Source organism: Thermobia domestica, chromosome 1, assembly GCF_964235325.1.
Source record: "Thermobia domestica chromosome 1, izTheDome1.hap1.1, whole genome shotgun sequence".
Classification (NCBI taxonomy): Eukaryota; Metazoa; Arthropoda; class Insecta; order Zygentoma; family Lepismatidae; genus Thermobia; species Thermobia domestica.
Window position 1 is genome coordinate 89,567,942 of NC_137454.1, and position 23,721 is coordinate 89,591,662.

At 37.2% G+C, this 23,721-nt stretch overlaps 1 protein-coding gene across 1 annotated transcript in view; it reads right to left on the reverse strand.

Annotated features, from left to right (window-relative positions):
* LOC145687248 (cardioacceleratory peptide receptor-like) overlaps window positions 1–18,038 on the reverse strand; it is a gene marked incomplete at its 5' end in the record, with an annotated part of 232,214 nt that extends 214,176 nt beyond the window's left edge. The window contains one exon of the mRNA XM_081760725.1: window positions 17,897–18,038. Coding sequence (XP_081616851.1) covers window positions 17,897–18,038 — 142 coding nt within the window. The remainder of the gene's footprint in view (window positions 1–17,896) is intronic.
* Window positions 18,039–23,721: the final 5,683 nt, after the last annotated feature.

Below are 23,721 nucleotides of genomic sequence, written 5' to 3' on the forward strand. Positions count from 1 at the left end.
TCATTTCTTTTATGTTATCGTAACTGCAAGAGAACTGTATTATAAGACTACCTACCACAGGTAAATAATAGTTAGAACTAAAATACTGAAGTACTGGCAACTAAATTGTCAGTGAGAGTAATGTATTGTTTTAAAGAAATAAATAAATAGATATTAGAAAAAATAATCTTAGTTGTTTTCTATGCTATATGAAGAAACTAGTGTTTAAGAAGCAGTGCATTAGAAGAAAATAATTGGTTTCAAAGAATATGGTAGGAAACTGAAAGTATTTAATACTTAATTTTAGATTTTTTACAGACATTACCAACGTAACTGAATGATGAACTGTTGTCCATTGAACAAGGGTCACTGAGCTTGATATCTTGTGTTTACTTTATGATATGAAGACTTTAAAACTTTTCTTTTCAAAACTTTTTAAAGAAAATTATGGTTGCAGTAGGAGAGAAATGCGTGATATACTGTAGAAAAGTTGATGTTACAGTACCCTTGTGCTCCTTTCTTATAAAAAGAAGTTAGTGTACTATTTTGTTGAGAATATAGATGAAAATATTGTAAAATTACATCTTGTTTTATTGCAAGTAGAATAATGCTACTTCAATAATGCTTAAACGCAGTGACTGTTAGGGCTGGATCCACCCTTCAACAAATTTCAGGATGTGCAGACCCTTACTTGGTATATGCTTTTTAAAAGAATAAGGCTTAGAGAGCTCAATACTTTGAGGTAAAGGATAAAATGTCTATGAAATGCATAGAAATATACAGGAAAATACTTCTTCTTATTAAGATGATAACGTGAAATACTTATTCCATTTTATATAGTAAAAGGACAAGATTGTACTTTTGTGAATAATTACCTTGGACTTGAAAATCAAACACAACCCTTTTGTTAGACAACCACTAGAAATCCTACGTATAATGAATTGACACACACTGCAGACGCTTTACTTTTATTGATCCTGATAATAAACATTGTATGGTAACCTCTTGAAACTTGTAGACCCACAGTGAGGTATACTCGGATATGGGGAGAGCACTATGACTCAGTGGTAGAACGACATTTTGATGGTCGTGATTTAAAAACGACCAAGTGAACTTTGTGGTGGACAACACCTTTTTTCTCCTGGTACTTCCATTTCCTACAGCATTCATTTATTGGCTTAATTGGCTTATCCCTTAACCTAAAGGACGTTCTTCAGAGTAAGGAAGCTATCATGTTTCATAATATATAGTATAACAGGTACGATTGTCGTTGTATATTAAAACCTCAACTTCCTCGATAGAATTTTACGACAAAAGATTTTGAATTGAATAATAATACGGTTTCTATGCCTTGGCGGGCTAAGATCGAACCATGGATTCATCATGCGCCAGAGGTGAAGGATTTGAAGGCGATGAAGAATATTTTATAATTCCACAGTAGTATTAATGATTGTTTCAGATTCTTAGTATACTATGTGATACAAAGGTTACATGAATTTTATTTTGTTCTTTTTGGAGTAATGTTTAAGAGGACCAGAATGATAGATTTCAAGAACTACCTATGGTGCACGGATTACAGTTTTAATTTTACAGCTTTATACACATGCATTCAAAATTATAAGGCCATTAGATTTTTGTATAAGACTCTTGTTGGACTTGACTTGATTTGAGTTTAACATCTCTTTTCACCAGCGAGGCTATATGAGACGGGATATCTGCTTACGTTGTAAATTTCATGTTTCTACCCTTAATAGAATCGTTTTTACAAAGCCTCGAAACCGGCGATTTTACCCAAAACTCTTGTTCGTGTATAATCTGCTTACGGCAGTGCAGGCCAGTTTTCATTTTATTCGCGGAACTTGGCTGCCATGCTCTGCCGTGCATGTTGATTTTACCACATTGCAAAAGTTGGGAATTGTAAACCGTATCTGACGTCATGAGCTTTCAGATCGCTATTATTATTATTATTATTATTATTATTATTATTATTATTATTATTATTATTATTATTATTATTATTATTATTATTATTATTATTATTATTAATATAGAAATAACTATTATCTCAAAAATTTACTACAATTGTTTTCGAACTTTGCAGCTAAGTTGCATCTTGAATATTGAATACCGTATATAAAATAATAATAATTTTCAAGGGAAATTTAAATTCTATGGCTATTTTCTAATATCAACATAAATATAAATTAACTCACTGCACAACTCAGAAGGTAAGTAATTTGAGAGTAATTGATTTTGTGCCGCACAGTAGGTCTAAGATGTTAATGCTTAGGTTAGTTTAGATAGTTAATGCTTAGGTTAGTTTCATATTTGTGGACCTGCTCTCCGAGTTAGCGCTCAATTAATTCTTATTATCTAGAATACCCTTTCAATAGACAGGAATATCATCACAGATTCCTGAAATCTGAGTAATAATTAATTTACAAGCAAAACTTGTTTTCAGTCAAAAACTCCGATGATTTTTTAATAAAGTTATATTTTATTGTGTACTAACTTTTACGATCAGAAAATTAAATTATTTTAATTTCTTCTTCTTCTACACCTTGTGACCAAAGAGAGTTTCAAATGCTGAATATTAGAATCTACGTATGTAAATAAATATCTCAATGCAATGACAAATGCTATTACGAACTATCAATTATAAAAAAACAAATATTGTAAAGAAACATAAAATTAAATAACGTAATGAAATATAAAGGAACTAAAAGACAAATTCTGAACATAGGCTCATATCATTTTGTTACAAGTTTTCAAACCTTCCATTCCAACGTAATCTGTTTGTTTTGGTACTTCTATCAACATATTTTGCAGTTCACTAAGTGAAATGGCTTTTCCATCAAGTAATGCATGTCCTTGCCAATTTGTATAAACTTTTCACTGGTTATTTTTCATAAGACAGTAATTTCTACTATGCCTTTACCCATCTTAAACTCGAGATATTCTTTTTCTATTTTTGTTTTAATTCTCTGTGTAATATTTTGTTAAGTATTTGAAGTACAATCTTTACTTCAATGCAGTATGAGTTTCATAGATTCTTCTGGCTTTCTGTATCTTAGCGAAATTTCTTGGACAATTATAATCATCATCATCATCAAAAGCATTTTCATTCCCATCCGGAGATGGGCGGGCCACAGAAGGTTACGACTTCTCTTCGGCCAGAGTAAGTACACAACTATGGGAACAAGAAAAGATAGATGGTCTAAAGGATGTAATTAAAGTTGTTGGAGTATGTTATTCAGTCTTTGTGCCCAGCTGGAGTGAAATAGTTAACGTATATATTTGCACGACTCACGAGAATGCCCTGCAGGCTAAAGAAGACTATGATCAACAAAAATGAAAAATTATGAAATAATTGGTGGAATGAGAATGCAGAAGAAAACGGGAAAACTCCGACAAAACCTAATACCACCACAAAGTCATATGATTTGTTGTGGAACAAGGACCACTTGAACAACCGTGAGTTCTCTACCACGCCCTCTTTTTTAATTTTTTTACGTTTACCCGCTTAAAGGGTTGCGCCCTTTCTTCGCGAAGAGGTTGAATGGTATAGGAGCATCAATTGTATCATGAGAGGGTCTATGTGTTGTTTAGTCATCTTTATTTAACATTTTATTCAGTTTACGCAGAGGGATGGGCATCAATTAAGAGAGGGCAAGTTTAGTGAGCCATGGATGCTAAGGAAGATCGTTTGGCTGACATATAAGTCGTAGTCGTTCCTTAACTTCGGTGCCTGAAATGAAGAGAAAATACCAAAACACAGTTGCGACGATTCAGGTTCATCAGCAGGTATAAAACATACGGTGCAATCACAGAAATAGACGGCAGTCAAGACAGGAGGAGTGGTAGATGTCATGAGGGTGAAGTGCTATGACGCCACAACACATGGGTATTGTTAGTAAGACGAATGCTGTTAGCTTCTGTTCCTGGGGCGACTCAGGAACTAATGAAGACAAAGGCAGCCCTGTTAGTGGATGATTTACTGTGCATGAGATAAATAGATGAGCGGTGAAACTATGCCAGGATGATAAATGTCGAAAACTTCCGGATCGACGTTCTCGCGGCCGATGTGCAAATGGTACAGGGTCATCAGATGTTATAAAGGTGTCGGATAATAAACAGCAGGGGTGTCAAAGTCTCTATCATAGCGGAGAATGTTCAGGAATACTGGATGAGCAGTTTCAATGCGTTTCTTAATGTATTTTAAGCGGAGAGCCTCAAGATGGGATAAGAGCGGTGGAAAATGGATGGATAGAGTAGGCGGGTTGGGTGGGGGAGCTGTATACGAAAGGCTAAACGAAATGCATGGCGTTCGAATATTGCTAGTTTTCGATAGAACTTAGGAGGAGCTGGCAAACATGCTGTGTGACCATAAGTTAAGACCGGGCGCATGAAAATTTTGTAAGTGTTTAGAAGGAGATTTGAATGTAGACCCCACGTGGTACCAACTAGTCGTTTGAGTAAGTTAAGTCTGTTTTTGGCTTTCTCGATGACAGTGAGAAGGTGCGGTGTCCAAGTAAGCTTGAAATCGAACACAATGCCGAGATACTTAAGAGTGTTATGGATGGTGACTGGTGAGTTATCAACATGAAGTCGTAATAAATTAGGATTTCGGTGTACTCGAGATCGACGACCAGATGGTAAGAAGACGATAGCTTGCGTTTTAGCAGCATTGATTGCCAAGCGCCAAACATTGCACCAGTCAACAGAAGTGTCAATTGCCTGTTGAAGGAGTTGTTGGATACCAATAATTGTCCGTCCGACTGCGAGAAATGCAGTATCGTCAGCGAATTGGAAAAGTTGTATACCTGGAGTGGTTGGTAAGTCGGAGACATATAACAAATACAATAGGGGAGAGAGAGAAGATCCTTGAGGAACGCCAGAATTAAGGAATATTGGAAACGATCATTGATCGATATGTAAGCAAGTCGGGCTGTGAGAAAGAGTGTATAGTTCGAATGTAAGAGAGAGGAAGTTGGAAAGAGTATAACTTGTATATAAGACCCTGGTGCCAAACTTTATCGAATGCCTTTTCAAGATCGAATGTAACCAGACATGATGATGACTCTGGTTGAATTGATTGTATATAGAGGTGCTGAGACGTAACAGGGAGTCCAGAATGCTGAAATTGGGGCGAAATCCAGCTTGATGCAATGGTAGAAGAGCGTTAGTCTGTAAGTGATCGTGGAGACGACGCACTAATATACGTTCAAACATTTTGCTGAACGTGGACGTCAGTTGTATAGGTCGGTAAGAGGTAACGTCAGAGGGTGGTTTATTAGGTTTAGGAAAGAGTAATACTTTTGAGTACTTCCAAGTGATGGGAAAAAACCAGCACGGAGTATAAATGTATAAATAAAGCTTAGGATGGTGAAGACAACAGGAGGAGCGTTTTTAATGAGACCCATCAAAGCCTGGTGCTGTATTTCGTTTCTTAAGGAGAGTAGACTGGACGTCTTGTGGTTGGATGGGTACTGTGAGTGCATTATTTAGTTCCAGAGCGTGACTATGATGTGGTTGCAAATGTGTTAAGTTAGGATCAGATAACCGATCGATTTCTGTAAGTAAACGTTGTGGAGTATGCCAGCCAGGTAATGGAGTAAAGATATGTTGGAAGTGTGCGCCAAAGGTATTGGCCTTGTCATGATCAGAAGAGAGTGCTTGCTGGTTTACAACTAGTGGGTATGGTGTCCTTTGAAATTTGCCAACGAGTTGATTGAACTGTCGCCAATATTTGGGATGTTTCGTTGAGTTTATTACAAGTTCTGGTTCAGTGAAGGCGTTTGTATGCGATGATGTAGTATTGAGTGATGCGAAGATATTGTCTATGGAGGCGAAGTGCTTCTAAATTACGGCTGCGGGTGTATTCTCTGTAGGCACGTCGAGCTGCAGTTATGAGATACAGGTATCGTGGAGGAAGTTTCGGTTTGTGCGGGGAAATATATGCGGTTGGAATGTGTTGATCAGCAGCCGTATGTAAGGTCTGAGTGAGATGCTGAACGGCAGTGTCTAGGTCATGTGATGTTAGCTCTAAAGTATCAGAAAGTGCTGTTGTAATGGTCGATTGGTACGCTGGCCAGTTGACCTGATGATACACATACACTTTTTCCTTCGGTATGGTATGGTGTGGAGTAGGGTTGGTAGCAAGAGACAGCTTGATAGGAATGTGATCGCTCCCCAAAGAATCCAAAACGTCAATATTGATGTGAGAGTTGAGTGTTGTAGAGGATATAACGATATCAGGTGTGGTATTGCTAGAGGGACGAGTTGCCCGAGGAAGTACATGAAAGTGGCCGGTCGTATTAAGCGTGAGGAAATTCAAAAACCGTTGTTTTTCGTGTTGAGGCCGGCTGTGAAAATTGATGTCTCCCATGATAATGAATTTGCGATAGGTGTCAGAGAGGTATTGAATAAACTGATATCGTATATCCTGCCTCGGCCTGACATAGATGGTTGCAAAACTATAGTATGATTCCTGAGATATAAGAGAACAACATTGTATTCGGGCAACTGAAAAGCAGGAGGTAGGATAATAGACCGATGGGGAATGCGAGATTGCAAGCCAATAGCTGTATCTCCATGGAGGCGAGCGCCGTTTGGTCCATCATGTCTGTGTAGAACGTATTTAGGAATATAGCATGGTATATAGGGAGCCAGGAACGTTTCGTTGAGAGCAAAAGCGGTGACGCTTTCCTCCAGAAGAAGTTGTTGAAACAGTACTTGATGCGTGAGAAGAGATCTTATGTTCAAAAATAACAAATTGTAAGCCATAATGGTGTGGACCAGAAGGATGGAAATAGCACTTATGCTATGGAACATGTTCAAACAGCCGTTTCAATGGGTTGAATTTGGAAATGAACATTGGATCCACTGTATGTGGCGTGTAATGTGAGATTGTAAAGAAGTTTGGCGGAGTGAATGATTTGATTGAGGACGTGCTGGCGCTGAAATGGCAGGATGTTCTGTAAAGCAAGAGTTATGAATCGTAAGAGGTCTTCTACTGTGACAGGATGTGTCAGTGAGTTTGCAGGTGGGGTGCTGTCATCAGAAGTTTTGATTGGTGCTACTAATTCTGGCTTATCAGGTGCAGGTGCGGGCTTGGCACGGCAGCGATAACTGTATGTAGGGTGCTTTTCAGGGCAAGTGGTGCATTGAGGAGGTGCGCTTGAATTGGGACAATTTCGGGTCAAATGATTGCCACCACAGTATCCGCATTTGACGGTGTTTGTACAATTATGGGTGTAATGATCGTTGTAAGTTTAGCATTTCTCGCATCGTATTGGGAGAGGTGGAGGTGTGCGAGAAGGCTCTACTTTGTAGCGGCGGCGATATACGTAAGCACCGTTAGCCAAAAGATGATCAATTATTTGCTGCTGGTCAGTCAGAACACGCACAAGGTAGGTAGGGCCACTGTTGTTATGAATTCTAACACATTTTTTGATTTTCAGGCCCTCGTAACGCCCTCTTCTTCCGTTCGTATCTTGTAAATGAAATATGTAAATGCATAAGTATGAGATGAAAAGATATAGTTAAAAAATTATTACTGTCAGGAAAGCATCTTTCTTTGATATTTTCTTTCTGATTAATAATGCTTGGAGAAATATTTACAAAAGCCTTATTTTCATATTATTTTACTATACACGAGAATAAACATACAAACATGTATTTTTCCAGCCGCAAGCTACAGCGCCATCTTTTGAGCTGCGCTGATATGACAAAAATTTCACGTCATCAACTGTGAGGTCTCTCTAAGACTTGGGTTATTCTGTTTTTCGTTTTTCTTTCGTTCTCTCTTTTTTTTATTTTTCTCCCGCCTTTTTGGTAAGAGCCGAGGAAATCAGCTCGTTTTATGCTCCATCGTCTTCGTGATGATCTGAGTCAGCTGTGATGGAGACCGCAAAGCATGCCGGGAAACATTTCCCCTGCCACATTTCTTGTTGTTTTTCTTCTCTTCTTCTTTCTTCCCTTTTTTTCCTTCATTGAAAAGAGAAAATAGTAACTACCTCTCCTTCCACTTTCTCCACAATGGACGCTTTTGTTGCTGCAGAAAAGAAACACGAAGTCACTCATACATTAAATTACTACTTGCTAGCTATATGAACAAAGATTTGATACACTATGTTTCGTTTACTGGAACAGATATACAGTGTAGTAGCGTCATTTCAGAGTTTACCAAACGGAGGGTTGAGTTGAGTTGATTTTAGTTTAGCGTCCCTTTCAGCAGCGAGGCTATATGAGACGTGGACCTACTGATTAACGTTGAATCCGAACCACATGAGCTCCCGCCGGGAATCGAACCCGGGTCTCCCACGCCAAAGGCGCGTACGCTAACCGCTTAGCCACGGAGGAGCTCTACCAAACGGAGGGGTCAAGATTGTCACCCGACATTAGAGTTTGACGGTTTTTTTAAAAAAATTAGTATACAATTTATTAAAAAGTATGCGTTTCTGAAACTGAGGGTAAGGGCAATTGCTCCCCTGCGCTCCCCCAGTGACGCCCTTGAGACTGTAAGACTTTCAGATATGTACAAAATTTATAAATTTTACATTATCAGTAGCGTATATAGTAAATATGAGACATATAGGCCAGTGGCGGATCTAACCCAGGGTCGGGGAGCCTAGGCCCCCACGAGTGTTTTGAGTGATAAAGATAATTTAAGCTATTATTTACATATTTTTGAAAGTTTATACTAAACTCATGATATAGCTATCATAGTCTGGGTTCTGGCTGCCCTGCACCCCCCCGTCTTTATTTTCTATATCCGCTTCTCATATAGGGTCTTCTTTGTGTGATCAAAAAGATATGGATGAGTATAAATCGTAATGTGTAGTTTACGACAAAATCGAGAAAAACTGATTTTTTTTTTTTGTAAACTTACACAAATATGCTTAACATTAGGCACTTATTAAGATGAATCTAATGCAAGATATAGTCTTATCAAGCGTTTTGTTAAGATCCTAGCAAGACGACAATACATATGATATGGTTAATGGGACATAGCTTTAATTTCTGATTAACTATAATATTGAATAACAATAACACATACAGTGTATCCATAAAAAAAAATATCATACTTTAAAGTGATATTACGTTCCTTTGGACAACCGTATTTAAATGAATTGGTAACATTTGAAAGAAAAAACTCAAATAGTTTGGTCCATATCAACAATGTATATACAACAACGTGAATAGCGGACGGTATGAAACAGAAAAATTACATTCACTCATGTTTACTTTGTGATTAGTAAATATGGGTTTACAACGATAAAAAATTACACAATCAGTGGTTTCTTTTAATTATTAACTTGAGCCATTAAAAATGACGACAACTTCTATGCAATCCCTTCCATTTATTTATATTATATATCTGGTTGCCTCTAACAACCTGCTATCCATAATCCTATTATTTTCGTCGGCGGCAATTCAAAACCTGCTATGTGCATTTTGCAGGAGAAGCGAAAAACAGTATCCTTGTTACCTTTTTGGCTTTATAAAAGTGATGTTATAAGTAATATTTGATGCTGCACGTAACTGGTACCTTCTCAAGTTACTTGAGAAGGTACCAGTTACGTGCAGCATCAAATATTACTTATAACATCACTTTTATAAAGCCAAAAAGCTAACCAGGATACTGTTTTTCGCTTCTCCTGCAAAATGCACATAGCAGGTTTTGAATTGCCGCCGACGATATACCAACATATGAACATCTTTTTATATCGATCTTACATAATAATATTTTACATATATCTTTTTTTTCTTCTTCGAATGGTATAATCAGTCTAGTACATATATTAAAACATCTTACGGCCTAAAGTTACCCTAAAGTAAGGATTTACAAGTACTAAATATATAAATATACAACGCACCGTTGCATATTATGGCGCCCGACAGAGTTTTCTTTTTATATTTATTCATTCAATAAAAAGAAAAAGAATTCTGGACCGTTTACTTTTACATATTGATCATTTGAATTTTTCGAATGCACCTCGTATAGTTTAAAATTACAATTCATATAAATATACATATATCTCATATTTAATTCTATAACAATATTATTATCATATGCATCATCATATTTATTTTAAACTTTATCATCATCGTCATTTATTTATACATTTCAACGACGATAAGGTACATTCGAAATTTGATTAACAAGTTATTTGATTCCTTTTCGGGGCCATTAAATGCTTGTTACAAATTATCAATTATTTATTTAGGCAACATGAAGAAGGTTTTGAAAAAGATGAATGGGATATTCATATAGTTGTTCATCAAACATAAAATGATCAGATGTAAGACATAGTTAAACAAAATATAAATTAAGATTGAAATATCGATAATAATCAGAACATAATATAATAATTAACGTCTTATTAGCATCATAACATGAATAATGTGATTGATATTTCATTTCGGCAATCACAGGAAAACACATAAATAGTATGAAACACAGATATTAAGTAATACACATAACATTAATGTATATGCTGACATAAATTGAGAAACTGCGATCATAGACATGAACTCAATTAAGGTACGAATAACAAACGAAATCATAATGATATTTCAAGTGAAATAAAGCAAAATCAATTAAGTACGGTCCCCTCAGATGCCGCAACTCCAATCTAAGTTACATGTCCAACAAATTCCTTCAAGTCACATTGAAAGTCGCAAATTGGAATACGGTTTTCCGCGTTCTTTACTTCTATAGTTCTTAGTTTCTTACGTCGAGAATTTTGACGTAATTCCTGCTATCTGAATAGCGTTTCTGACAAATCGTATTATTTCTATTGTAATTAGATTGCGTCATGTTACCGATAAAATTAGGTTCGGATACACAATCACTATCATTGTTACTGTCACTACTAGGATTAGGTTTGGTTTCCTTACCGGCAAAATTAGGTTCAGTTCTCGTTAGTTTTAATGGTAGCAAGATGTCATGTCTCCTAACATATCGGTACCTATTCTTTCCACAATGTTCACGGTACTTTGTCCTACCTCGGGTTTTGTTTCTTCTATGATTAGATTCTGTTACATCTCCGGTACACATGAATTTGACATCATCTTGTACATTGGGATCACACTTTAATCTCAATGTACGCTTCGAATTTGTTTCCGAAGGTTAGTTTGATTTAAGCTAGCACGGTATTGCACCATTGCTGAGTTTTCAAAACTTTGTAACATCCCACTTGGATGATGGAAACTAACGCACTGCATCACATTATGTGAAAGCATCAGTGGAGTGTTAACTAACATCATTCTGGTCTTTTCGTTGCATACACAATTCAACACCTCCAATTCAGTTGAACAATCACTACAAGCATTAGTGAGAACGCACGCTTTCTTCCTGAATCTCACAAATATTGGAATCAACTTTCTTTCTGTTACATGCACCAATGTCGTGTACATATCACCAAACTGTTCTATTACCATTACCTCATTTCCAGCATTAATATCATGATGAATATATCGTGAATACAAACGATCAATAACGTTCATGACACGAAAATGATCATAACTTCTCGCACATTGATACATACCAAAATCTTCATTATACACAACATCAGTAGGACAATTAAAAACATTAGAACGAAGAGAAAAGTTAGGATAATCTGATCCAATCAGTACGGCAGTACGCTTGTATGAACTTTCAGCTAATCCCATCCAAAGTTCCTGCATTTGGTCCCGCTTGCCATCATTGCACTGCTGAACCTGCTCTAGCTTTTCATTATCGCATTGCTGCAATTGGTGTAGCTTTTGCTCCAACTTTTCCAATTGCTGGATCACCTTTGCAAACTGTTCATCGTTACGTCGTGCTTAGTCCTGAGCCTGTTCCTTGATTTGTCGGGACAGTTCTTCGCTATATCGAGTTTGGTCCTGAGCCTGTTCCTTGATTTGTCGGGACAGTTCTTTTAAGAATTCCAACATGTTCTGAATTCCTTACTTGATTTTCAACCGTTTCACTAGCATTAGTACTCATAATGTTTTTACATATAACCCGGCCACTTCGTAAAGTAGTGTGATTAATATTGGGCTCACTACTGATCGCTTCTACTCAACTTCAAAACGATACTAACTACTTTTCCACTCTCGGGTTTCCGGCACCATATACAACGATAAAAAAATTACACAATCACTGGTTCCTTTTAATTATTAACTTGAGCCATTAAAAATGACGACAACTTCTATTCAATCCCTTCAATTTTATTTATCTTATATATCTGGTTGCCCCTAACAACCTGCTATCCATAATCCTATTATTTAAAACATATATAGACATATGAACATCTTTTTATATCGATCTTACATAATAATGTTTTACATATATCTTTTTCTTTTTCTTCTTCGAATGGCATAGTCAGTCTAGTACATATATTAAAACATCTTACGCCCTAAAGTTACCCTAAAGTAAGGATTTACAAGTACTAAAGATATAAATATACAACGCACCGTTGTAGGTTCATTGTTGGATATTTAGCAGGCACTTGCTGTCTCTGCTGGAGGTCACTTGGGAAGCTTTCATCTTTCTGTACTGTTATGTGTGCTAACGTTAATTTATTTCCTTTTCTTGTGTTGTGTTGTTATTAAAGAATAAGTTTTAGGAGTTCTGGCGACTCTACAAGAACGAAGTTGGTGTGTTTTGGAATATTACAGCACACAGAGTCTGGTGCAGGTTCAGTGTGCTTTTAGGTAATGGTTTCAACATCAGATTCCTACACACACGTCAAGTTTGAAGTGGTGAAGTGATTTTGTGGATCGTGGCTGCATATGTCATCAAATGAAAGGTCGTTCAGGGAGACTATTTGAAATGAAATGAAAAAATTAAATGAAATCTAAGTTTTACGTCCCACGGTATGCCGGTTAGGCTAAAGGAGACGGTGATGATGAGATATGAATGAAATGGTGGAATGAAGAAAGTGTGAGAAAACGGGAGAACCACGAGAAAAGCCACGAGCACGGTGTTTGTCCACTACAAAGTCCACACGGCGCGAACTGGTATCGAACCAGGAAACCCAAGCACCGGAGGTGAACGCTCTATCACTGAGCCACCGCGCCCCCGGGGAGACTATTTGTCATGCGCGAATTATGGAACAAGTGCGGGAGTCATTTGTACGTAGCCCTAAAACGTCTGTCCGTAGGACTAGTCAGCAGTTGACCATCCCTAAATCGACTGTATCTAAGATCCTGCGTACGCGACTGAAGTTTCACCCTTATAAATTGCAATTAGTGCATTAGTGCCATCCAGTCCACTTCATCAGATATGTTGGAGCGTGTGTGGCGTGAATAGAAATTTCGTTTTGATGCCTGCAGCGCCACTCGTACTGCCCACATTCGATGCCTATGAGGTATAGTAAAATATTCGAGTTTTTGTTTCAAATGTGAGGAATTTCATTTAAATTCGATTATTCAAAGCCACGTAATATAACTTTAAAGTATGATACGGACACGCTGTATATCGATCAATAGATCATATTCAGCAGAACATTAGGATCCAGGGGTCTACTTCCACGCTTCGCACGCTGGCTAGATATACCGTTCGGCCTAAATTTTGGACTGGCTCCGTTAGATGCATCCGGTCCGTAGTTCCTCAGATGTGGACAGTAATGCTCTCGTTCACGTAGTGCATCGTCATGGTATACCTCTCTGCCTTGACTAGCGATTGCTATGTAGCCCCTATTCTCCAAGGTAGTGGAATACGCCCATTGCGCGGTTAGACCGAAGTCTTGAGCGTCTACCAGTTAATCTACTGGACGAGGCGGCCTTGCTAGGAAGTCAAAGCCTTCATTCATGCTTTATAGCCATGGTGCCCGGGCGTTAAGACAAGCTCACCTCTTCCCATTCTTGCAGTTACCTAATTTCTTGGCATAAGCTCACATAAGATAGCAACTTCCACGGTATGACCACAGCCCGGCAATACAAAATTCTTGAAGGTAAATACTCATGGGTAATTTAAAAAACATACTGTAAAATAAAATGAAATAAAAGGAAAAGAAAACAAGAAAGATAACTTTTATGAAGCTAAAAAGTATACCCTTCAATTACCAAGAGCGGATCTTTACTTATTTAGATACTGTGGTATATGTAAAAAAAATATACACTGTTAAAATCAAATTATATCTGTTGTTGTGTTCTTCTAATGTTCACGCAAACATACTTCTAACAGTAACACACATGACCCTAGCAATGACACACATACAGTACTTGTAAAATTTCACGTATGAATTACTTGTATGGAATGTGGTTTACTGTAGTTTTTATTGTAACTACCGTATATCGGATGTGCTACAAAATCTTGTAATATTGAGTTACTGGCTTCCACGCACCAGAGTTCTCCAATCGGAAATCCGTGAAAAAAAAAAAGTTGGAAGTGGCTGCCACCGATTATTAGTAACAGTATTTTTAATCCTGAAATTTTAATTGATTGTTTTTTGTAAAAAAAATGTTCTTGTAAAAATTAAATAGGGATCTACAGACTAGAGACCTGCACGGGCAGGGCCTGGCCCGAGGCCCGAAGCCCGGCCCGGCCCGCGGGACGGGCTTGGGCGGGCCGACTCTATTATTTGTTTGGTCCGGGCCGGGCTTGGGCGGGCCGACACTGACTTCTCTTCAGGTCGGGCCAGGCTGGGGCCGATTAATTGCAATTCTTTAATAATTATTGACATTCGTTAAACGATAATTAGAATAAAGGCAAACGTTGAAGAAGTGTGCCCGTGAAAAATGTTACAAAATGAAACTTCGGAAATTTATCGGACCCGGGCCCCGGCCCGGCTTAGGCCAAGAATTAAAAAAAAAAAAACTTATCGGGCCGGGCCGGGCTCGGGCCGAAAATCTCCAAATCTTTTCGGGCCCGGGCTGGGCCGGGCTTACGTACATTCGGGCTGGATTGGGCTCGGGCCGAAAATTTCGGCCCGTGCAGGTCTCTACTACAGACTTCTAGATAAACATTAGAATTTTTCATGATTTTGTACTGTTTTTATGCAGTGTTAACAATATTGCCTTCCTTTTTGTTTTACACTGAGAAAGAGAAACGTATGTGGCATAAGTAAAAACGTAGGTTACATGCGTAAATTCTGTAGTGTTTGAACTTAACGCACAACCTATATAACATCCTGCAGTAAACATATAACTGAAAACTCACGCTTTGTACGTACTTTTCATATAAATGTTCGGAATAAAAGTACTTTAGGTATGAAAGAAAGAACTGTATATACAGTAGGTGGTCAGGATCTCTCATACAAATATACAAGTCAATGTATAGGCCCATAATATATATAGCTGGCGTAGGTAACATACGTATACAGATGTAATATACGGAAGACTGTTAGATGTCAGACATCCTAAAGCGGCAGATGACAAACATTTTGCAGATGTAACATCTAAACGGGAAGAGGACAGTATTTATATAGGATATGGATCATGTATGCTCCTCACAGATTTCAGTAGTAATCATACGGATACCGTATATTTGTTTACAATATACTGCAGTCCGGATAACGGATTTTTGTCAGTGTACGCAAGGATCTTTTTGTATACTTTTGAATATATATATATATATATATATATATATATATATATATATATATATATATATATATATATATATGCACTCTAATGTGTTCATTCAATCATAAATTGTAATTAAACCCAAGCTAAGTGACTCCTCATGAAAACAGACAATGCAATACAAATATATTTATGATGATAATCGTGGCAGTTTTAAAACCCATTGTTATGACTAACGTTCACGATTATGTTCTGAAACGGTGATAGCGATGAAACGAAACGGATGAATGAAGAAAATGGAAGAAAACGAAAGAACCCTGTTGTTTGTCCACAAAGCCCACTTGGCGGGAGCTGAGATCGAATCAGGGACTCTACACCCAACCATCAGAGGTAAATTCTCAAGCGCTTACCACTGAGTTATCGCAACCGCTAAACTTTAACGTCGTATCACGCTTCAATCAAACCAGACAATTAGAATATGACTGGCAACAAAATATGACACGTTCCTTTCTCTTAAGGAGAGACTCAGTAAGCACAAAAAGTGGAAAACAGGAACTGCTTCCACGAGAGAGAGAGAGAGAGAGAGAGAGAGAGAGAGACCAGATATTTGAACAGTGAATCTAGTTGTCGGCAACAAGGAAATAACATCGCAAACTTCAAGAGGCAGAGTTAATGAATTGACCTGTTTAGGCAGCAAGCTTTATTTACATATGCATTCATATGGAATACAACTGACAGAGAAATAGACATGCGTTTTTCGTTTACAATTACAGTAAATTACCTATTACAATTTCGTCGATCAATAAATCTTGTATATCTCCATGTAGGAAGGCTATATATAAACTATATATGATAACAGTCAATATTGATGATTGCATATCCAAATCTAATTTGTTGAGAATCGTGTTTTTCTGAATTTAATTGGTACAAATGTTTTCAGTGGTTTATACCTCCAAGGTTTCAATGGAGGTAGAATAGTGTTCGTGTCACATATCACGTAAAAGACGATACCTTTTAGAAATCTAACAATCAGAAAATTAACAAGATTCCACGTAATGATCCTGAAAAATTCCTCCTAAAAAATGGATCGCTCATGAAGATAAAAGGTATAAATAGTTTTCATAGTTCTTGCCAAAAATACACTTGGAAAACAGTGTCTGTACAAATGATATTCAATTAAAATGAATATTACACAGAATGCGCTGTATGATACAAATCTAACTTTTTTTAAAAAAAAAATCAGGGCACGTCATAAAACTACTAGATCTAGAGAGAATATAAATAAAAACTTCACTGGTGAAGGGTTTTTCTCTCATTCTGTGCCATTGTATTGATCAGTATCTATAAAGAGTGATGAAGAGAAAATTGACTGAGTAATGTACTGGATTATTTGAGGTGTGTCAAAAAAGTAAAAATACAATGCATATACACTATGTTGTGAGTACGTAATGCCTAAGTTGGTACCACATACACTAAGCTTGATTCTTAGTCTTATTCTTTCCAGTGGTGTTCATTCGGCAATAAACCACTGTCTTCTGGCACACCCGACTCATGACTGGATGTTCTTTCACCCCTTACCGAGCTAAAAAATGGACTCCGATCTGATCTGACTACGAGTTGAAAATGGCTGCAGCGACACAGAATTCCGCCAAATGCGCAATGCGCGCTGAGATACGATTTTAGCAGGCAAAAGGTGAACATCTCGTCGTCAAATTGCGACGAATTACGGAAACATTATGAATCGTCAATATGTGACGAAGTGGTGCCGTGCCTTCCGTGGAAGTAGGACTATTATTCATGACAGAGAAAGGAGTAGGATGCCAATTGTAACCTCTGACGACCTTCTTATAGGAATTGATAAACAAGTGCGTGCGAATAGATATATGACAATAAGAAAATAGTTATGTCACACTCTGTAGATTAATAATGTTCCCTCGACGGCCAAAATTTGACAACATATGTCCATTGGACGTTCATCTTTAGCCTATAGGAACAGTATCATGGATTGTATTTCGTATTTGTCGGATTCTGTATCGCCATATTCCTTTCTAACACACGCGACTCGCACAAGAATCAACGCAGTACTGCCGAATGAAAATTCAAGGAAGCTGTCATATTACGTGTCAACTTACGTCCCTGAAATGTACACTATGCTGTATATGCGCTGTCTTACTTTTTCTGACACGCGTCGTATATTGTTACCAAAAACTAATTGAGTCCCTCAAATGCTAAATCTCACTATGGGTATAGTGTAGCTGTTACAAGAAGTGTTCCATAGATTAATTACTCCGATTAATAATATCTTGTTACTCAGGCTACTATAAAAAAAAACTAAATTTATAAAATCAAGTTTGTTAGCCATTAGTTGGTGAGAATTTTCTAGCCCATGTGTACTCACCTGCCAGAGCGAGCTGCATGATGAAAAAATTCATTCTTGATTTTCTACTCTTGTTGAGCAGTAGCGCCACGAGGACGGCGGAGTTTCCGAGAACTATCAAGGCGAATAGTACGGATAATACGGTGAGTTGTTCCGTCTGGAAAGAAAAAGAAAGCAGAAAATTGAAATTAAATAGATGTTATCACTTACATATCTGCATTTACAGAATTGACAAAGACATTTACAATCAAACCATAAGATAGCATAAGGGTAAGACAAATTGTTCAAAGAACAGTTGTGATGATTCTAGCGAAACGACAACTTGCTGGTAAACTATTATACTTTTAAAGGATGAATTACTAGACATATGCTGAAAAAACACCCTTGTTTTAAAAGGAAAATCTTACGTTATTTTAGATTCCTTTACAAGTTTATTTGATGTAGGTATACTATGCAATATCAAGTTTAGTACATTCATTAATTATTGTTCTGTCTCTGTCCGATTATAATTTCACGTACTTCAAGGTATAATTAGAGCTCCCTTGTGGCTAAGTAGTTAGCATACGCGCCTTTGGCGTGGGAAACCCAGGTTCGATTCCCGCCGGGAGCTCACGTGGTTCGGTTTCCACGTTAAGGTATAAATGCACATCTCATATAGCATCGCTGCTGAAAGACACACTAAACTGGAAATCAAATCAAATCAAATTCTATTAAAATATCGTTTTAACAGTTAAGAAAAAGAAGAAAAACTTTTTGTAATTTGTGCCTACGGAGAAAGTAATAGTAATAAACTTAACGATGTTGAGTACCTGCGCCATCTTTGAGTTTTAGTCTATTGATTTAAGTTGAAAATTATTTTTCTATTTTCTTTAAAATGAACTTGAGTTTTAAATAGTTTGATTTCACTGATTTCTTCCTCAAGTCGAGTTTTACCAAATGAATTTGCATTGTTTATATAAATTTATTATTAATTAAATAAAGTAAGATTATTAAATATTAAAATTACATTTAAGGAGAGACTAACGATCACATGCCGCTAGTAGAAAGTTCCCATGTGCTTGGATGAAATTCTAATCGCTCTTTTCATATAATTTAAGAATGCCGGATCAAAATGAAAGTATTTTAAAACACATCCGTCCATGAAATTACGAGAGAAATGACCTCAAGGTAATGACACTATTCATTTATATTCCGAACTTGAGATCACTTTTCTCTTGAATTCATTAATGGATATTAATACATTCAAAAATAGCCTCCATTGGATTAAATATTCTCAGTAGTGTTTGGAACAAAACACAGGGCGGCACGGTGGCTCAGTGGTAGAATTCTTACTTCTGGTGTGTGAGCTCTCTGGTTCGATTCTTGACCAAGGAAGTCTGTAGTGGACAACATCGTGGGTTTTCGCGGGTACTCCTGTTTCCTCCCACTTTCTCATTCTACAAGTTCTTGAATCATTATTCACTTGCTTTAATTATCGTCTCTATTAGCCTAAAGGGCATAATCTTGGAACGTTAAACTGAAATATTTCATTTCCCGTATTGAATTTCTTATGGATTGGATAATTTCTGAAGTTCGTGTATAATATATGTACACTGCTCTTGTAATATACTGTTATTTTATTATTATTATTATTATTATTATTATTATTATTATTATTATTATTATTAGTAGTAGTAGTAGTAGTAGTAGTAGTAGTAGTAGTAGTAGTAGTAATAGTAGTGATAGTAGTAGTATGAAAATCAAATAAAAGACAAAAGGTAAAACCTATATATCTTTCACAAGCTCTCTTCTCATAAACGTAGATGTTACTTGCTTGGTGTATAGGCTTAGGAAACTTTTGGCACCTTTCTTTACTTAGATCTCACACTTAAAACTCAAAATATAGAGCTTATAGAATATAAGTTGGTATTTAACGTATTTCAAACATAGCAGCCCTTCAGTCAACGACTCGGAATTGAGTAAGTATGCAGATGACCCTCTTCTTTCTCTCTCCTTTCTAATTGTGTACAATTTAAAGTGAACTACGTTAATAATAACATTTTTTCTATTTAAAAAATCTTAATAGATTTATGCAATACAGAAAGCTGATCGGGTTATATTGGACCGATCTTGAAAGTATACGTGCAATATTTAAAGCCGTACCGCCACCACTGCTTGTATCCTATTGTGGACAATTGTCCGACATCGCAATTTCCGATACTACAAACTATGTGCGCACAGTTATAAGAAATCCATTCCATCATTCCCTCCAGGTTTTTCACAAACTACAGAAAGTGATATTGTGGACCACTTTTTAACAGTTCAAATGAGCATAAGTCTATCTATCAGGCTGATTTCGGGGTTTTTGAGAGGAATTCATGAAAGGGAATCATTTATTCCTGTTTCTTGCTTCATTTAATGATAAACTGAACTGTGGTTGTTGGATCCACATGTGGTTGTTGGTGTCATATAAACGAAGAATGTCCTCTAGTAGGCACCACTCACCTTCATATTTTAGTCCAAGATATGACCTCCAACTTCCCCTTGTTACCGTGTCCGGACACAATCACAATTTCACACCGAAAACTTTTCTGCAATTCCAGTAACACTCAATATGTTCCTTGGCAGAGATGTCACGAAGTGTAATTGCCTGATTGTCACCATTACGGGTGAGATAAACATAGTCTTCCCTTAATGCGACAACCATGATCCTGTCAAGTGTCTTTTGTACAGTTTGTCTTACGTTCAGTGACGTAGAGCGGGAAGAGGTTGTGAAGTCGGCCCTTATGTACGTACCGGAGGCTAAGACGGCGTCAAATGACGTGGCTGTCAGTGAACTGAACTAGATTTTACGTCTGGAGTATGTAGAGTAGTGAATTCTCCTGTATTGCCAATTAAATTCCTCGAAGTATCTCTGGCAACACTTTCTCAGATAACCTCAAACCAGTGTTTCTTTTAGAAAAAAATGTTCAAGGGGGGTACACTTAGTATTCGGAGGGGCATTGCCAATACTATTCTGTTTATTATTATATTAAAGACGTATTATTTCGGTTTCCTCAGGGGAACACATTCAGAGCTCCGGGGAGCAGTGCCCCCCTCGAAAACACGCTTGAAAGAAACACTGCCTCAAACAGACCCCTTTTTTTGGGGTTGTTCCTGCGTGGAGCTTGTCTGGCCACATTCATTCTTGTTTGCCTGGCTACAATATCTTTAGCTGCTTTCACTCAATGATTAAACATTTATCCGAAACGAAAAAGAGCCAGGATGTAGTACTTTACCCATTAATGGTTCATTTTCTAAGATACTTTACTACCAACAACACAATACTCCATCTGCAAGTTGAGATAACACACCCAGAAAGAATCCGGTTTCAATGTTTCTGGTGAACTACACAAATGACAACAGCGTTGCCAAAGCAGTCGGATACAACCCGATCAACTTTCTTCATAGATAAGTATCTGCATTTCATAAATTGGTTTACTTTCTCTTTATTTTTTTTTCTTTCAGAGTGCACTTTCGAACGCGAACTTGAGTTACATTATATACTGGTAAGTGCGAGTTAAAAGTCTTTATTATCTAGAACAAATTGGAATTTTAGCTGTGTTTAAGATACTTCTATTCCCTTTTGTTTTTAAAATATTGAACTGATGAGAAAAGTGCTTATTTCATATTATTAGATTAGGCGTCTGAAGAGCCAGACAGAAGGGTTTTCCTTCCTCCTGAAAGTTTTCTCGATTTCCCTGAAAGAACATCAAACAAGACGAAGAAGTATAATATAAAACTCGTCCTATCTTTCTTCTTTTCTTCTTCTACTTTTAGGGACGAGTAAATGGCGGCAAGAAGAAAGAAAAGAAAGGAATTTCCTTTTCGATTCTCTTTCGTCGTCTTTCCATTTTACACACACCCCCTCCGGGCCAACAGAGAAAGCGGAACGAAAAGAGAGAGGTACATTTCAGCCGAGGAAGTGATGGTGCATTTGTTCCCCTTGACTAGCTTAGTATGGATGATGGCTTGAAAACTTTTGCGGACGCAGAAATCTGATAATGACGGTTCTAAACGGACCGTATTTTTCTTTGCGTATCACTTAAGACTTCTCTTTCAACGCGACCCCTCTTTCTCTTTACCTCTGTCTGTGTTTTACATGCACACATAGAATCACAAAATATGTCCTTTAGAATTGAATCTCATGAATATTTCACCACTGTGCGTTCGTTCTTCGAGAAGGAACGATGATATACAGAATGTACCTGAAACGCTGATCATTATTACAAGCACAACATTCTTGGACAAAACTGTGTAGATAATGATCTCATAAATTATTTGTTTTACTGCTACGTGTTTCTAAAGAATATAACTACAATTGTTTCACATATACAAGGTTTCACAATTAAGTTTCAGGGCTGATGCTGACACACTGTAACTGCTAATGACAGAAAATTGTTTATCCTTTGAAGTCAATGTTATGACATTCTTCTTTTGCAGAACATGTGAAAATTTGGTAAAGAGAATATTTGCACCCATCTAAATATTTGTCACCAAAAACACCCCTCCTACCTTATTTCATAGATTCTCACATGGGAGAAAAGGGCGAAATCAGCAGCAGAGACATACGAAATGACCGGGACTCTTCACCGCAAAAGTGCCCTATTTCATGCTCATGTGTCTGAATGGTATATCCGATTTCGTGATGGACATGAGGACATTTTTGATGACCTCACAAGTAGTCATCTGTCAATCAATTATTCAGAGGATAATATGCATCGTGTTCGCGACGTGTTAAGAGTTCATCGTGTGAGCACTCCTGCTAGAAGGCAGCAGCTAGCTCTTTCATGGTATTGCTCGTCCACACAGCAAGAATTATAACAGTTGTTAGTGAGATAAGGACCTTGCAGGTTCTACTTTGTTCTCCGGATTTGGCTCTTGTAGACTTCTTCCTATTCCCAAACTCAAACTGACTGTTCTTATTCCTAAACTGAAGGCACAGTATTTTCTAACTGTATAGGATATTCAGACATCTGTCATCACACAACTCAACCATATTCCAGAGAATGACTTCGAAACCAGTTTTGGTGTTTTCGTGCAACGGCTAAATCTCTGCATTGATAAAAAGGAGATATGTTGAATAACCCTAATCGTGGTTTGCTCCAGAAACTTGAACTTTCCAAGTACCAGTATTAGTCATGGAAGTTACTATATAGGGTAGTAAGTGTTTTCTCTCTATCTTCTAACCTATGATTGCACAGGCAACTAAGAGAAAAAGCCACTTCAGTTGTATTGAAACTACATAACTATGTTAAGTGGCATTCTACAATCATTAGCAAATGCTATCTCTTTGTTGTTCTATAAGCTTGGTCAACTGCAATTGGCTATAAAGTTAAGGTTTTCCTTCTGAAAGATATTTCAACTACCCAAATGCCGAGGATTGTTTTCTCTGCAATGAAGACATATATTTACCAGAAATAGGGTTCGGGACACTTAAAAAATAACAAAATCTAATATTAAGTACGGTACCTTAACATTCTATTCAATAATAAATATATACCGTATGAACCGAACTCCAGTACTTAGCAGACTTTCAAAGCGAGAATTCTCTCCAGCAGAAAAAGTAATTATTGCTCGAAACATCCTCGTCCTTTGACACAAACTATACTCCACAACCGGAAAAAACTTAGATTTTGCTAATCAACGTTTCTAAACTGGACAACGTAATGGAAGATCTGAATCTCACTAAACATAAAGCTGACATACTTGAGGATAGACGAAAGGAATGAAATTTACTGCGCTCGAGCTTTAGAATTTCGTTCTTTTAGGGTCATACATTAATAATTTCCTGGTTACTATGTGATGAAATATCTCTCAGTACTTAT